This window comes from Siphateles boraxobius, unplaced genomic scaffold (assembly GCF_051911475.1).
Source record: "Siphateles boraxobius isolate OS27281-9 unplaced genomic scaffold, OSU_SipBor_1 130, whole genome shotgun sequence".
In the NCBI taxonomy this organism is placed as follows: domain Eukaryota; kingdom Metazoa; phylum Chordata; class Actinopteri; order Cypriniformes; family Leuciscidae; genus Siphateles; species Siphateles boraxobius.
Window position 1 is genome coordinate 36,754,495 of NW_027508734.1, and position 17,064 is coordinate 36,771,558.

The 17,064-nt window shown below is 39.8% G+C and overlaps 1 protein-coding gene across 12 annotated transcripts in view; it reads left to right on the forward strand.

Moving 5' to 3' along the window:
• The window catches only part of znf536 (zinc finger protein 536), a 186,935-nt gene that overhangs the window by 135,389 nt on the left and 34,482 nt on the right, over positions 1 to 17,064 (forward strand). For 3 of the 12 annotated variants that reach the window (XR_013203681.1, XM_077229318.1, XM_077229319.1), the window contains exon 7: positions 10,312 to 10,411. The exons of the other annotated variants lie outside the window; for them this stretch is intronic. Coding sequence is in view for 2 of the 3 variants with exons in the window: in XM_077229318.1 (XP_077085433.1) it covers positions 10,312 to 10,411 (100 nt within the window). In the remaining variant the exon portion in view is untranslated. The remainder of the gene's footprint in view (positions 1 to 10,311; positions 10,412 to 17,064) is intronic. 12 annotated transcript variants of the gene reach the window in all.

Below are 17,064 nucleotides of genomic sequence, written 5' to 3' on the forward strand. Positions count from 1 at the left end.
GATTTCATCTCTAACCCTGCTTAATAGTATGAAGTGTGTGTCTATGCGAGTGTCTGAGGCCCTAGACACTGCACAGGAGCACAGTTTTCAGATGTTTACCGCTAAGAGCTGTCCAGGCACCACCCACAATCCAGTTTTGACACACAGACAAGAAATTCCTCAAGTGACAATTACGTAGTAGGCAGAGAAAGAGAGATGGGCTGAAACAGAGGGAGAGAGGATGTATGTATAGAGAGATCAGACTTGAAGGACTGATGAAAGAGGGGGCTGCTCACCCCAACCATCCTAGTTCATAAGGCCATGACACCCCCTGGTGGAAAAGCAGTGAACCCTGTCCCCATTCACTCCAAACCACTCAGTTAGAATGACAGATGATTGGAGATGGAGGAAACAGAGAGAAATAGTGGCTGGTTGTAGACAGACAGAATAGAGATGTGTGCTTAGGAGGATTGGTTTATGTCTTTCCTTTTCTTCTTCTATGCAAATCCCTTTGGGTTTATCAGTTTACAATGCGTCCTTCTTTAATATGTCATAGCAGAATTACAAACTCCGAACAGAAGAAAAAGCCTTTATAAACGATGCAGTTGAAGATGATGTGTGAAATTGGAAATTCCTGGTATTTTTACCCCTTTCATTTTAGCGGCTGTCTGCTAGAGCCTGTGTGTGAGAGCGTGTGTGTGTGTGTGTGTGTGTTAGCATGTATTTTGACCAGCAGACAGGAGTGGGTAGTTAAATGTAAATGGTGTTTAGTCACCAGTGGCCAATTATCACTGTCAAGAGGGTGTAGGATCAGGTTCTCTCTTGGGTGGGTCTTGACCCTAGTCTGGTGTGGGTCAGAGAGAGTGCACTACTTCCTGTCTTCCTGTCAGCCTTAAGTTCATCTCTCTCCCTCGCTAACTTTTTCAAACTTTAAATGCCTCCCTATCTCTCACTCTTTCTCTTGTTTTCAGTCCGTATCTTTTCAGTGAGTGTGGTTATAAAGCACCCTAGTGAGTGTGTGTTGTTCTCTGACCAGGTTCTATTATAATAATTAAAAACATACGGTGCCTGCAATGCCCACGGTGAACTAAAAGATGTAAAGAAACAGACACGACTTGTGACTTTTCCTTCATACCGAGGAACACGATGACACGTCCTCACATGCTTGCACAAACATCACACGTCCACGTAAGTAACGCTTAGTTTGGAACAGACCTTTCTTGCTCAATGTAACATTCCTTTGCTCTTAATTCCCAGAAGATTTTCATCACATTATATATCAAATACCATATACTGTAGCAGTGGTTGTCAATGGGTGACAACCAAAATTGTTTCTTTATTTAGAAAAATAAACTAAATATTTAATGTTTAAAAAAAATTTGATTGAACATTGATTATTGTAAGATAATAATAAACATATATTGTAAAATATTTAATGACATCATAAATCATTATGAGATCATTAAATATCTATTCATAATTTTGTATGATTCAATTATAAAAATCATTATCAAATGTATTAAACATAAATTGTATTATATCATTATTATTGATAGTGATAATACATAATATATATATATATATATATATATATATATATATATATATATATATATATATATATATATATATATATTGCCCCCAACCCAATCAGAACAGACTTGTGACCCACCAACAGAGAACCACTGCCATACACTGTGCGATGTTTAAATTTGTGAAATATATATTTTTTTTAGAAAAACAATTTACTCCACGCACAAACGCACTACTGCATTCCACCTCTATGACATGCTCATTTACCACAAAGCAATTACTACTAAGTAATTTTTGCGGCCTCCTAATTTACAGACAACTACAACTATTACAAACGCCTAGCAGGAACGAGAGGGAATATAACACAGAACAGACAAAACATCTCGTGATTTCCTTTTATTCGCTCGCTGTTTGCCCCTGATTTTCATCTCCCTTTTGGTAAAAAGAGATCTTCACATTCAAAAAGCGGCGCAGGGATGAAACTTGGTAATTGCCAGTAATGCCGTCCTCATCAGGTGGCTAATTAACAGTAATATGGCTCGTGTTAGTCTGCTAGCATCCACGCAGGCCCCGCATTCGGGCGACCGCGGAGAGGAGGGAGAACCCGTCACACTCTGATGATGCGTACGGCCCGAGGGTCAGCCGGTCCGTGTTTTATATGCACATATTCCCTCCCCCGGGAACGCAGAGGTCCTCCGTAATCTTTATCTCCTCACCGTCAGAACCAGAGAACCTGTGATGAACCAGGATGGTACATATACGACTGATTTGTAAAAGACTCCGAGACGAATCCTTCATCTCTGACAGATGATGTTTAACCTGTCTCCCGGAGTTTAAATGCTGTCAGCCTCCGAGCGCACTGTTGTGGTACATTTAAGAGCTGTCAAACAGTCTTATTACAGAGTAAAGGTAGACTCTTGACATGACACATCAGACTGTGTCTCTGAGCCTTGTCCCACGCTTCTCCATCTCAGAGCACACTGCCGGAGGGGAGCGCTCTCACAATGAAAGACTGCTCGCTCTCGTTCGCTCTCTCCTTGGAAGTCTCTGAGGTGACAGACAGTGTTGGTGCATCTCCACTCTTTCCATTGTGCGGAGTGTGATGAAGGCTCGTCGGGTAAAGGCGAGGTGCTATTTCACATGTTCAATATTACCATTTTAACTTCAGCCTAGGTGAATTAGCACCTTGTCACTCAGCAACGCAAATTCTGGTTTCAAAGAGCAATTAATTGTAAAAGCTGTTGTCAAGCCCACTGGATGGTACCTGTTGCTCTCCACCAGCAGCTGTGCAATCTCTAAAAATATTTTTCCCTGCGCTAATTTACTCAGATATCAACTTTGGCGGCGCTGAAAGCTTTTGAAAGGCCTAGTAATTTCGCTCTCTTTCAGTCCTGTCTCGTACCTTGCTGACGTACGGTACAGTAGGCTTCGTCGTTTCCAGCGACGAAGAGAAAAAAAGCAAGTGGTCGCTGAATAAAAGGATCGGGTTCCAGTATGACAACAAAGGCAGAGAAATATTCAATGCTAATGACAGCAAAACAATTATGCTATTCATAATATTAGACGGAAAGAAAGATCTTGTTAGAGGAAACCTTGGGAGAGGAAAATATGAAGTGTTCTCACTGGCGCAGTAATCACGGCATGCTTCCATTATTTTTATTCCCCCGTAGCCCACTATAGTTTGCATTTAATGACAGAAACCCTTAAGCTAATACTTAATAGATTTGCTCCTAGACCCAATGTTTTTTTCCCTCCTCATATATTTGATCTTATGTCTTTGTTTTTGTTTTGTTTAGTTACTCAGACTTTGTTCAATTCGAGGTATTCCTCATAGCTGTGCTGCTTGCGTTCCCCAGGTGCCCTTAGATGTGACGATCTGCTCTCAGAGGGATTGTACCGGCAGAACAACACTTCCTCCCTATGTAGGGGCGCACCTCACACACACACAGTATAATGATCATGCTTACACACAGCGAATGACATACACTCCAAACGTAATGAGAGAATATGCCCCGACTCCGGCTGGCAGGCGCAGGAGTTAAAAAAAGAAAAAAAGCACAAGTATGTCAACTTTTATTTGCTCCTTTATTCCACATCAATGGCAAACAATGCGCTAAAGTTAATAAAACAAATACAGAAAACACAGTCTGGCTGAGGCAGAGGCAACAGGGGTGTGTTTTGAGAGGTCGTGTAGCAATTACAGACGAATCTGTCGGAATCGGCATACTTCCATGTTCAAGCTTCTGCGCGAAAGAAGAGCCGGTCCAATAAGCCACATTTGATTTAAACTTCAAATAAACAGGGTGGAAGCAAAGTTCCTGCAAATAGAAAGAGTGGAGGAGCGACATAAAAGAAAAGCATCGCATGAGAAATAAGCCCACATTATACCATTAGCTGTTAAAAAATGCACTTAATTCCTCTGTAGAGATGGAAATAAATCACACGAGCTCGAGCATTGTTCCATGCAAATCCCGTCGAATGGATTTAAGATGGCGTATTGTTTATTAGGGAAATATGGGGGGAGGTAGGAGAGCTGCTGTTCTAATTGCAGTAATTTAATCAGGATTAGAAAGGTTACCTGGATGAGGCAGCAGCGCAAGGACAACGCTGCATGCAGAAAGTAAAAATGCCTATTTTTTGGTGTTGATTTTGTCTTTTACGTTAGCGAATTTACGCCGGAGTTTGCCCGGGCACTCTTCTGTGGATAAATAAACAGAATGTTCTATTGTTTCCCTTCCTCCCCCCCCCCCCCCCTGTCTCTCTCTCTCTCTCTCTCTTTATCTCTCTCTCTGTTTGTGTGTGTGTTACTCTCTCTCTCCCAAGCCTTGCTAAATAGGAAGCAAAGAGAATCCATTTTAATCAGATTAATAACTTGGTTGATCACATATAACCTAATTTTCATTCAGTGCTGCCCTTGTCCGCTGAGTCATATACAGAATGACCTTTGTGTCGCAACAGCGGCCATAAAGCACAGTAAGTGCCATTGTGCTATCAAAAAAGTTGAAGTGCTTTACATCACCACAAAAATTTCATGTGTCATTTTTTCTACAAATGCGATGCCCCGTCCACAAAAGGCCACCTTCCAATTGAGGGCCATTAGGTCGGGACTCGAGTTTCCTAGGGCCTGGGAGATGGGAACAACTTTCCTCCTGCATTCACAGTAATATGAATCGTCCTTTTAAAACAGATATGGTTACATATTAGTTTTGAAAGGTACAGTAACTGCCTCAGCTTTAGCTGTCTGCAACAGTAGGCCTTTTGTTGTCCGCAAGAACTCAATAAGTGGCCTGTGATCCCATTTTAGCTCTCTCTTGCACACTATAACACACTGCCTGCGCGGAGAATATTACGATTCGAGCGTATTTGAGGCTGAATGATGGCTGATGACAGTTACGAGGCAAAGTCTGAAATCAAGCTCACCTTTTGCCTGCTTCTGTTTGTTCTCGAGTGGTGTTTCTGTTACTTTCAGAAGTTATTTTCTATTCCTTCATCAAGATAAATCTAAGCCTTGATTTACTGGTATGATTAGCAGTTTCAAAGGAAATCTGCTGAGATTTAATTATACAGAGAAAGAAAAAATGGAGAGAGAGAGAGAGCGAGAAAGTCACGGACACACACACACACACACACACACACACATGCATAGGCTTTCAGTCACACAGCTCCACGCACGCAAACAGGAAATATGAATGAAATATTTATGAAGTGGGCTAACGACTGCATGCACCCATATGTTTCAGCCTAACAGCAGTTTACAGGCAGTTCTAATGTGATGAGTTTCCACTGAAGCAAAGAACACTGATTTACAAATTATATAGAACACAAAGAGGAAAGACAATCATAATAATTATTCATATTAATACATTTTATTAAACATTTTGCTCCAGCAGTTTTGAAAACAATTCTTGCATTTATCCGTGATAACCGCCATTATTCTTTTCTTTGATTAGTGAATGAAATTTCCTCCATTTATGTAACAAGTTCTTTGTTTCTTTGCACTTCCTTTTGAAAAACTTGTTTTGTTGTTTAATTATCAGTTCTGGAGTCGCACACTACTTCACTAAATTCTCGGCATGATTCATTGGGCAGCAATTCTTGTAAAATCAGGCCTAGCGTGCCTGTTTCCAGAAAATGTAAGAACTTTATGGGTTATAGGTTTTATGAAAGCAAGCATGCAACAAATGGAGGAGGAGGAGGGGTGGATTAATCTGAGTATTAACACCATACTTTAAGATAAATCTTTTTTTAATATGAAACCTCATCCCCACTTATTCCGGCCAATCATTCTTTTTGTGCACTTTAGATTACAAATGTGTGTATTTCTTTTGCACTAAGTTTAAGAACACAGCTTTTTTCTTTTTTTTTGGACAATCTCCACTCCACAAATGTATTCTTCATGCTGTAAAATTCAGAACAATGGATGAGCACATAGCTGTGCACATTAATGCTTCTGTAAATGAAAAGACAGAGAGAGAGAACAGATAAGTGGAGCTTGGCTGCCCCCTCCCATCCATGTCATCCCTCTATCTATGTATCCTTCCCCCACATGGAAAAAATAAGGGATAAAAAAAAAAAAAAAACCTAACCAAATCTCTGCTCCTCATCGTTAAATCCTCGCTGATCAGAATGCGCCAGACCCAAACCGACAAACATCATAGTCTGTCTCCAGTCCCTAATTGACTGCACAAGGATTGGTCACACTTTTTAAGTAGCGTTTCGTAATGGATTTCCATGTTGGTTGCGCTTTTAACTGGCGCTGCAAATGGAAGGCAAAATGTCTCTTTATTATCAAAAACAACAGTCCTTTTTCTCTCCTCCCTCTCCTTTTTTTCGTGAAAAAGATTATATTTGTATTTTCCTCCCTGTTTGTATTTTTTTTTTTTTTTTTTTGCAAGGTCAACCCCAGCTGACAGTTGACAAACGATCTCAAGATGGCCACATCATCTGTCCTGTAATTTTTTGGGGGAGAAAACGATAAGATGAATGCCATGTATCATGTTTTTTTTTTTCTCTCTCTTTCCCTCATTCGATTTTACGCTCAAATGTCTTATCGGCTTATGAAAAGGACTGGTAAGCAGGTGAAACAGTGATTTTGTTCATGCTTGAAAGTTGTCGCCGCTCTCGCACAGGCCCGAGACCAGTTCAAATCTCTCCGATCTGGACTTATCCTGTTTCTGCATCTTGGCACGGTGCAGGGATTCAGTATTATAGACAAGCTGGTCATCAGATGGGAGTTGGGTTTATTTCTGTGTCTACCCCCCCACCCCCCTCCCTCCGTTCTCTCTCTCCTCTCGCTGGCGTCTCATCCAAGTTATGTCTAATTTTTTTCTACTGGACAGCTCCGACAGAATGCCCGAGAACTCGATGTCCTTGAGAACAGAACAACTTTTCAGTCTAATACTTTGATTGATTCCCCCCCCCCCCCCCTGTTGTTGTTGTTGTTCTCCTGCTTTTCTCTGACCGTCTTCTTCATTTTTCTCTTCCCGAGATCATTATTCGTATTTATGCCAAATCGTTAGGGATGGGGAGGGGGGGAAAGGGGAGGATGGTGGGGTTGAGAGGCTTCAACTTCAACAATGACGGCCACTTTGACAAAACACAGAGTATGTTTTTAATTACCTGGATTTTTTAATGTTGTTGTCATCTCACAGAATATACTGCTCTTGTTCTGATGTTCCTATTAAGTTCTCATTTGAATGCCTGCTCTCTGCAGGAAGTCCAACACCCCTCCCCACCCCACATCACTTCCAGCAGCCCTCCAGTGTTCACCATTTCTAGTTTTTCATTATGCCTAATTGCATTAAGAGACATATCATAGAGGACCGAGAGAGAGGTAGAGACGAGGTGTCATCGCTTTCTAAAACACATTTATGTAACACCTCATCAGGGGCTCTGCCTGCCTGCGGTTGACAGGTGCGTGAATGTTAGCGGTAGCGGCGTTGGTGGTGCGCGGTCACTGTGCGTGCTTGACAACTGCTCTTCAAACGCATGAAACTGCTCTTCAAACGCATGACAGGTGCTTTTCTGAGAGCCCGATCGGCGGCACAATCGATACTCGATGAGGTTTTAGAATGGGGTCTTTAGCGCTAATGAAGCTGTTTCATGTGTGTCTTCCCTCTCTGTTTACTTCAACTTCTTCATCTGACAAAATGAAACGGATGCTCGTTAATTTGAGAAACAACATTCAGCAACTTTTATCAAAACCGGGAGAACAGCTGAGATGCTGGGAAGCAGTGGTGCAGAAGTTTTGGTGGGTTTTAGTTTTTCCCACCTTGTTCTTTTCATTTCTTTTTGTTGAAGAAAAAAAAATTACTGCAGAAGCACAGATTGTCATTGTGAATGTGTTTTTATTTCATCTAAAACATGACGATGATGATGACCCGAATGATGATGATGATGATTAATGAGAGTGATGGCAATGATTACACACATACAGGAAGAGTGTTCAGCCATCTGCCTGATTAAAAACTCATATTTATCATAGTATCCTCTCACACGGCCTTGAAAGAAACAGATGAAGCAAATAGAAAGAAGAGGGGTGGTAAAAAAATAAATAAATGTGCAACATGATCATGTTTGAATTGACAACTTAAGAAGAATTATGTACGGGGTTCATTATAAAGGTATCCAGCCTTATGCGGCATATTTGCTCTGTGTTTTGCTCTGAATGCACTATTGGATATTGAACCTTAGAGCTGACATGCGAAGACAAAGCCTAGAAGAAAAGTAATGATCACATATAAATATCAATATGAAAGTAAGAGTCAGTGCTAAAGAAGACCTATAGCTATTGATGTTTGAATAACGGTAGTGTCAGGCAATGAAGAAGAGAGAGGTGGTAAATAAGCAGCGAAAATATAATGCATTTGTTTTTCAGAAGGACAAAAAAAGAGACAGAAACGGTTAATCGAAAACACTCCAGAGGCATAAGAATCAAGCTGAGGCCGAGATAAAAACATAACCGCTTTCTATGCCTTGTGAACAAAACCATAAATAAATATATAATCAGTTAGTATTATGCAGGTTTGCTCTGAGAAGCATTATCTGTCTGGCGTTGCCGTCTCAAGTAAAAGAACATTTGACAGTTCAAGTCCCTGATGAAAAAAAGGAGAGAGAAAGTTATGACTTCAAAAGTGTTTACTCACCATGTTTTTTAATTTGTCTGGGCATATGCAGTTTATTTGCATTTCAAATACGCATATTTGAAGCAGGTGGTTTAAATGCCAAGATGCGAATTGATGACAATCACCTCTACCATAAGCGTCAGGGGAGCTGTACTCGTGGCTGACATTAAAACTAAACGAACAGCAGCTAAACAAACACATCGAAATAGAACTCTGTTACCAGCCGCCCCGTGCGCACGTAGCCTCCCCCCGTTCGCATCCTCTCCACCCGCACTTGTATTTTAATATTCATGTACATTTAAATATCAGCGGCGTATATAGTGGTGTGCTTGAGCTGAATCAAACCAAGGAGAGAGAGAGAGAGAGAGAGAGAGAGAGAGAGAGAGAGAGAGAGAGAGAGAGAGTGAGAGAGAGAGAGAGAGAGAGAGAGAGAGAGAGAGAGAGAGAGCGTAAATACCTCACATTTGGGTGCACATAAATCTATTCATCCGTGAACGGCGTCAAATGCTCCCCTCCCCCCTTATTGGTCGTCGGTTCCATCGCTTCCATATTCATTTTTGTAATTTACAGCAAATCCAATAGCTGTCAATCACAAATTAAAAACTCCAAATTTACAACGGGGAGGAAACAGCTGCTTCTACATTTACAGCAAGACCACTCTAAAATATTAAAGACATGTCACCCAGCTCTGTGCAGCCCTACATCTGCGGCCATCTGTTTTCTATTAAAACATTACACCAAAAAACGCTGCTATTTCCATGCTTTTAGATCAGCACAGGAAAGCGAGACTGACAGTGTAAAACCTCCTGATGTGCTTAGCTTTTATCAACAGCCCTTCCAAAAGTGTCAGAATAAAAGGCTTTGAGTGGCACCCAATGTATTTGCACAAGTCACAGACGGAGCGGAGGTCACATTTTAAGGGCCTAGCTGACGGCGAACAATCCCGGGATATCTAAAACAAGCCGATCTGCTGCTTGTCGTTTTCTCACTTGCTTGGCTCTTCCTCCTGTGAAGCAAAGAGCAGTTGTTGAAAAGAAATACGTTAAACCGAGCGATTCGATGACATTTGAGGCATCGCCGTTTGCGGCGAGACAGCGAGAAGGAGAGCTTTTGAAAAGCAACGCTGAAATATTCTGTTACGGCGGAGTGGAGAAGAATTACGGTCAGTGTCAAAGGTAAACAATTACAACATTCTGAGTCACTTTTTGGAGTCGGAGCAAAAGAAGATCATTGCTCCCTCTCTAATAGGTAATTTCCTTTGTCTTCAGAGCTGTATTTCACGTTTCCTTCCATGGGGTGGTCCCTTAAAAAAAAAAAAGAGAATGAAAGAAAGAAAAGAAAAGAAAAGAAAGGAACGTGTGTTTGGCGCATGCATCAGAATTTCAGATGAGACGTTTTGTTCGCCATCTAGAACTGCCAACACAGAACAGTTTGTTGGTGGTATGTGGAAAGAAAGCCTGTTTGGCAGACAAAAAAGGGAAACTTTTCCATAAACTTCAGGAGTGCATGCAGAATGTTATTGTCTGAAGGAAATAACATGAAAGGACATTTAATTTCAGATCGAATTCACAATGATATCTGCCGTTCAAGTTGTTAGTATATCCGTGTTCTCCCTACGACAGAGATTCTGTGATTAACAAGCTTGCTGTTTTTTTCTCTCACCCACCATTTAAAGGAAAAAACCCAGAGCTCCCGCTATTCCGAGAGACATCTCTCCCCTCGCCGTCGTCTCTTCCTTCCTCTCCTCCTCTTGTCGTCTATGGCAGGAGTCACAGGTGTGTGACAATAATTACACATACACTCAGAAAAATAATGTCATTTCTCTCCATTTAATAAGTTAGCAGTAAACTGCAGAGGGGGAGCGCACAGGGAGAGCAGGCTTAAATCTTATCTGATACCCGGGCCCCTAACTCAATCATATGGCTCTTAAGAACAGGACACGGGCAGCTGGGGCTCACTAATATGCATGCAATATGTGTGTAAAACGATACGCTTTAATTTTGAGCCCACTTTAAGAAGCAACAAAATCTGTTTATACGTGAGACATTTAAAAAGACGGAGGAAAAAAAATAAAGCTATTTAACTCCCTCGTTCCCGCCAAGCTGTGACATCTGTTTAGTCTTTTCTTCATCCCTCTGCTCCGAACGCTCAATCCCAGGAAGACGGAGTTTTTAAAAACCCACTTTTCCTGCCTGCTGTTTATGCTAAAACTCAGCGCTTTGAATCTGCGGAAACACAAGTTAAGAAAATGATGATTGCACATGTTTATCTCTTTTCCTCTTTTTAGATGAACTTTGCTACTTTCGGATTTCAGTTTTTACTCGCAGGCCATCAGAAAGACTGTCGGTATACTGTAATTGTGAATTAAGGCCCGTTCACACCAAGGACGATAAATATAACAATACCTTAGGTTTTAATAATAAGTCTAATTGTATGAGAAAAAGGAAGCACACACTACCACTATATCAATAATGACAGAGAAACGATATTGTAGAATACATTTCAGAATCATTATTTCCACCCGATGAATGGTAAAAACATTGACGGCAAATAAGAATCCACCTGACTTTAAAGAGCTCAAGCATTTAAAGATGTTGACAAGAATTATAGTTATCATTCTTGGTGTGAACAGGCTTTTATGCTTGATTTTTCCCAGCTGATTTGTACAATATGATTTTCTTAAAGATTTTGCATGCTTTGTTTTTATCAAGACTTTTCAGTAAATAAACAGAGGTTTCCTGTCTTTATTCAAAGCAGTGATGTCTAATGTACAAGAGTCACGGGGCCAGTAAAGGGTTGGTATTGTCTATTAGCTTAACTATTACTCTAACCTAAAAGAAAAGTACAAAATCTAATTTTAAAAACATCAAATGTCAGTTTTACATTGGCCCAGTTTATGTTTACCTTGTGAGGTTTGGACCTCAGTGCATGCATGCTTATACAAGCGTAACTGTATTTTGAGTTTGAGTGTGGATGCTAATATAGTTATCATTATAGTTATTTTTCTTATTATTCTTGGTGTGAATGGGCCTTTTTGCTTGTTTTTTTTTTTTTAAGATGATGTGGTCGATATGATATTTTCTCCCAAATACAATTTCAATTGATTTAACACACTTCGTTTTTAGCAAGACTTTTCAGCGAATAAACAGCGGTTTCCTCCCTTTATTTGAAGCAGCGCAGTCTAATGTACAAGTGTCAAGAAGCTGGTAATTGGTTGTATGAGGCTGTTGGTGTGTATGCGTTTATATATATATCTATATGTCGCCACTGGGCTCTCCCAGAAAGCAGGAAGTGTGAGGGAGAAGTGGGGCCTTTGGGGGTGAGGAATACAGGGGGAGGAGGAGGAGAAGAAGAGAGAGAGAGGAAGGGGGTTAAACATCAAAAAGCCTCTGACACATGCTGCCGCTGGCCCTGACCACTCCACAGATGCTTTTGTTCATTGCCTCTCTCTCTCTGTCTCTCTCAGTTCCCCCTCACTCTCATTCATTCCCTGTGTCTTTGGTGATACGCGCCGAGTACAGATATCAAAGTCGCACTGTCTGTTAAGACTTCAAACTGGGGGCCCCGTCCGTCAACCCCAATCATATCTGTGCCCCGCTCGCACACTGGAGTGGAATATTTGATCTGTCGTCTTCAGGAGGATCAACAATCAGACGTGAGGGGGTGGGTTGTTAAGACTCGGACGTTTGAGGAGGGGGGTGAAAACGGCCCACTTCACTGCACTTCAGTTGGACTACAAAGAGTTGAGCCGCAGACGCTAAAGGGATAAAGAGATCTTTGCTCTTCAGGATCTTGTGCCGTTGCGTTTTACCAGCGTTTGACATCTGCTGTGAGACTGCCGCTCAGGAGATAGAGGCCGTTACTGTACGTGCCATTTACAGAGTTCTTTTTGTAGTTGTTTTGGTTTGCTTGTACTTTAAGAATCCGCAGTGCAGCTTATAATGGCATCTGATGGCATTATCTCAGGCCTGTCCATCTGTCCATCCAGTTATCACTATTAATAATCCCAGACATGTGTCACATAGTATACTTAGTTCTTAAATCCCTTGTCTGTGAGATCAGACTGCATAATTACCTATCCCATTAGAGTGGGAGATTCTAGCCCCTGCATACTCACACTGACCCGGCCCAGGCAGGAACAGCTGGAGCAACTATAAAAGAAATAGTTCTCTTAAATTTGACATTTGTGTCATCATTTATGTCCTTCTTAACCTGTTTGGCTATCTTTCTTCGGTGTAACACATTTGTTATAAAATTGTACAGCTGCTTTTGTCCATGCAACAAAAGCCATTGTATGTACAATAAAACATAAGACATAAAACAAAGAGGCATTCTTTAAAACATCATCTTCAGAAGAAAGAATGTCATACAAGAGTAAATAATGACAGTATTTTCATTTTTGAGTCCTTTGAAAATAGTCTATGTGTGTGTTTCAAAGAGACTATCAATGAAACTTGACATGTCTCAGATTATATGACGAAATCCTTCGACATGTGCCATTATCCTTGAGAGCGATGCCAGCCTGTGATTGGCTCTCTGTCCATCAGCAGAGATGTTCCAGCTTCCTGCACGTGTGGAGGGGTTCAGTTCCTGCCCTTCCGTGCAGCGCTGCAGGGGGCACAGACTGTGTACTAGGAACTAGCCCATCCACACTAACTCTTTTTCCATTCCTAATCACCCCATTTAAAGCCAGAGGTCAGAGGCCCGTCTGACTCACACATACGCACCTGCTGTCTATTTTAATCAGCCCAATATCCCTTAAGAGTGCCTGTCTTTACCCACCTGTGTTTGTTTGTTTGCGTGTGTGTGTGTGTGTGTGTCTGTGTGTGTGTGTGTGTGTGTGTGTGTGTGTGTGTGTGTGTGTGTGTGTGTGTGTGTGTGTGTGTGTGTGTGTGTGTGTGTGTGTGTGTGTTTAGACTGGCATACCTGTATTAGCCTGTGTGTGGAATGGCCTCTTGGTATCAGTAATTGGTGTTTTTCTCTGTAGGTTTTCTCACACCCTCAAAACCAGCTTCACATTCTACAGATGAATGACATGACAAAATGACAAAAATAATATATATATATATATATATATATATATATTTTTTTTTTTATTATTAAAAAAAATGGTGGCCTTTGGTGTTTCATGACTTTTTTTAGAGGTAAAAATCTCATTTGTTCTTGTGATAACTATAAAATAGGTTAGATAAACTGTTGTCTAATAGATCAACTATTACCTTAACATAGCACGAAAAGAACATTATCTAGTTTCAAAAACTCAAAAGTCAGTTTTATTTGGGCCTAGTTTATTTTTGTCGTGTGAGGTTTTGACCTTCTCTACTTAATACAGCAATTAAATCATACAAATATATCACATTTTGGCATATTATTTAGCATTTATATTCAAACCATTGTGGTAAAAAAAAATAATGTTTTAAATGATTTTACAGACTAAAAACAGCCTGTAACAACTTTGTCTTATTTTTGGTTAAATATGCAACTCTGTTAAATCAATGGCATAGTTTTGCTGTTGATTTATATTTTTATGTAATTTAGTTTTTGTTTATTCAATATTTTTCCTAGAAAAATTGTAAACACAAATAAGGATTGAACAGGAATGATTTTAAACGGTTTAATAGGATTTTATAATTGGTAATAGTTTATTTTTATTTTTATGCAAACCTCATTTTAAATGAACAGAAAATAAAACAGCTCATATTATTATTAATTTGACCTCCTAAAGGTTGAACACCAACATTTTCTAAAAGTAAAGCACCCCCTTTAAATGACCTTTTTAATATTGTTCCATCACTGTGTAAAGTGTTGATCTGATAATCTTTCCAACTTGGGACGGCAGTGGACGACAGTATAATTACACAGTATGATTCCCATCACAAGTCCAATCTGTGTACTGACAACACAGTCTCTGATGAGCATCTATTTACTGTATATATTTCACTATATAGGCTTTGATCATGCACAGGGCACCTAATTAACAGTGGGATGTAGACACACACGCAGACACCATCACAGAAGGAGAGAGAGATAGAGAGGTGGGCACATAGAAGAGAGAATGAGAGGATATGTGCCGGTCATATCGTACTTTTTGGCTGTGATATATGGAGCGCAAAAAAAAAGAAAAGAAAAAACAGGACCAGTTATCTTCCGATTTCTTCCCAAGCCCTGTGACGCGGCTAAGTGAGCCTCAACTGACCAGAAATGATTTGCCTCTGTCTGTTAAACACGTAATGGAGTCATTTAACTAGTCAAATTAGAAGCTGCAGAGATGCCGCATGCTTCATTACTGGGTTCCAATGGGCACCATTTTACATTTACGTCAGGAATGATTTCAGGGCAAATTAATGTTTTTATTGTCTTACACAAATACACCCCCCCAAGTCATAAAAGAGCAGCTCCCCCTACAGGTCACTCAACATAACTGTGTGGAACGTGCAGAGGACAGATAACTGAACTACACGATAACTTATCGGGTACATATGATATTCTTTTAAACAGCTTAATAGTTCACGTAGATGTAGGTTTTAACACTTTAAGAATTATATATAACTGACATTAAAGCATTAATTGATCAGCGTAAAGAGTAACGTAATGGAAAGCCAGTGTGCAGAGACGTAGTTTGATGTGGGGGACAGAGCTCTGGACCTCGTTAGAGGATCTGGACATTTGTGATTACAGACGAGACCCAGGCCTACTCGGCCCTGCCCCACAGTGTTGTTTGATGCGTGTGGAGTCCTGTTCAATATTTGTCTTCCTGTGTATGGAAGCAGGGTGGTGGGTGTTACCACAGAGTCATTTGTCCAGTACTGACACAATGTTTAAAATGGCTTTTGCAAGATTTTTTTTTTCTTTCCCTTTTTGATTATTTCTGACGTGTTATTTTGGGTATGGTTTTGCTATGGACTTTATATAATGAATACAAACATACCCAGATTGTTTATCTTCATCAAGAACAAAGCAGTTTTGTATACCAGAACCAGTTTCATTTTTCATAGCGTGTGCAGGTTGAGTCATAGTTTTCCTTCATCCATGTCGCAATGCTGAAAAAGCCGTAATGGAATTGTAATAAAACATTTTTTTTTTCTTCTATCCGACTCACTTGATTGCCATCTCACTCCTCCTTTCTGTCCGTCCATCTCCAGCCATCAGAGCAATTAGATATTGACACACGTAGCGCAGTGTGATTGACACACATAGCAAAGGCTCTTTGTGGAGAAATAGAGGCTGGTAGAGAGAGAAAAGAAAGACAGAGAGTGCCCCTCCTCACAAGCCCTGTTGTGCTTGACACTCTGTCGATATGGTTTCACCCAAACACCGTCTTTGATCCGCTCTCTAGGCTGGCAGACTTTGAGGTAAAGTGCTGCTGTTTGCTCTGTGATACACAGCTATACGCTAGTGTCATTTCTGCTGCGCTTGTTTGTGCGTGGAGACCCAGAAACAGCCACGTTGCTCCCAGTGCTGCCGGAGTGTGATAACCCCACCATGACCCTTTCTTTCCATCACTTCACTTTATAAGTTCTAACATTCACTCCTTACACTCTTGCGTTTGCTCTTAAGATCTCTGCTAAAAAGCTAACATGAGAGGATGATGTCCAGCATCTGATCATAGACCTTATGTCAGCTACCACTGCATTTATTGACTGACAATAAATGACTAGCTCTTGTCTGAGAGCCTACAGAATATTAATATTATATTGCAGATTATATTATGTCTTGTGTGCAAATTATAATTGTTATAATTGTTGTTCTTACCGTATCACAATTATACAAAGGGTCAAAATGATTCAATATCCATTGTGACATGTATGATGGATATTGTTTATTCATTTAGTTTCTTTAATTATTTAGTTCTTAATTTAGTTTGCATTTAAATTAGGGTGAGAATTAATTTAGTATACATGTAATCTATAAAAACAGCATGCTTGTAGCAATATCAGAATTAGTGTTTAAGCACTTTCATTATACAAAATCTGCCCTGAAAATTTTATTTATTTATTTAGCTATTTCTCTTAACTTTAATTTTACTTAATATTATATGAGCCGTTTTATTTATTTTTTTCTAGACATTTCATGCAACGGTTATATTTTGTGTTACTAACATTTGGGATATGTATAAAAAGAAATGTATTTGTGTATTAAAATTAGTATTAAAGCATTAAAATTTAACAGAAGAAAATGCAACCAAATGTGGTTAATGGTATACTTATCACAGGGGACTTGATATATAATAATAATAATAATAATAATAATAATAATATTTATTATTATTATTATTATTATTATTATTATTATTATTATTATTATTATTATTATTATTATTATTATTATTATTAACTTGGTCAACAGCATTGTATGAATGAAATTAACACGTTGTTAAATCATTTTAACTGAAAATGAAAAATTGTGCCACCGGACAAAATTGCCATTT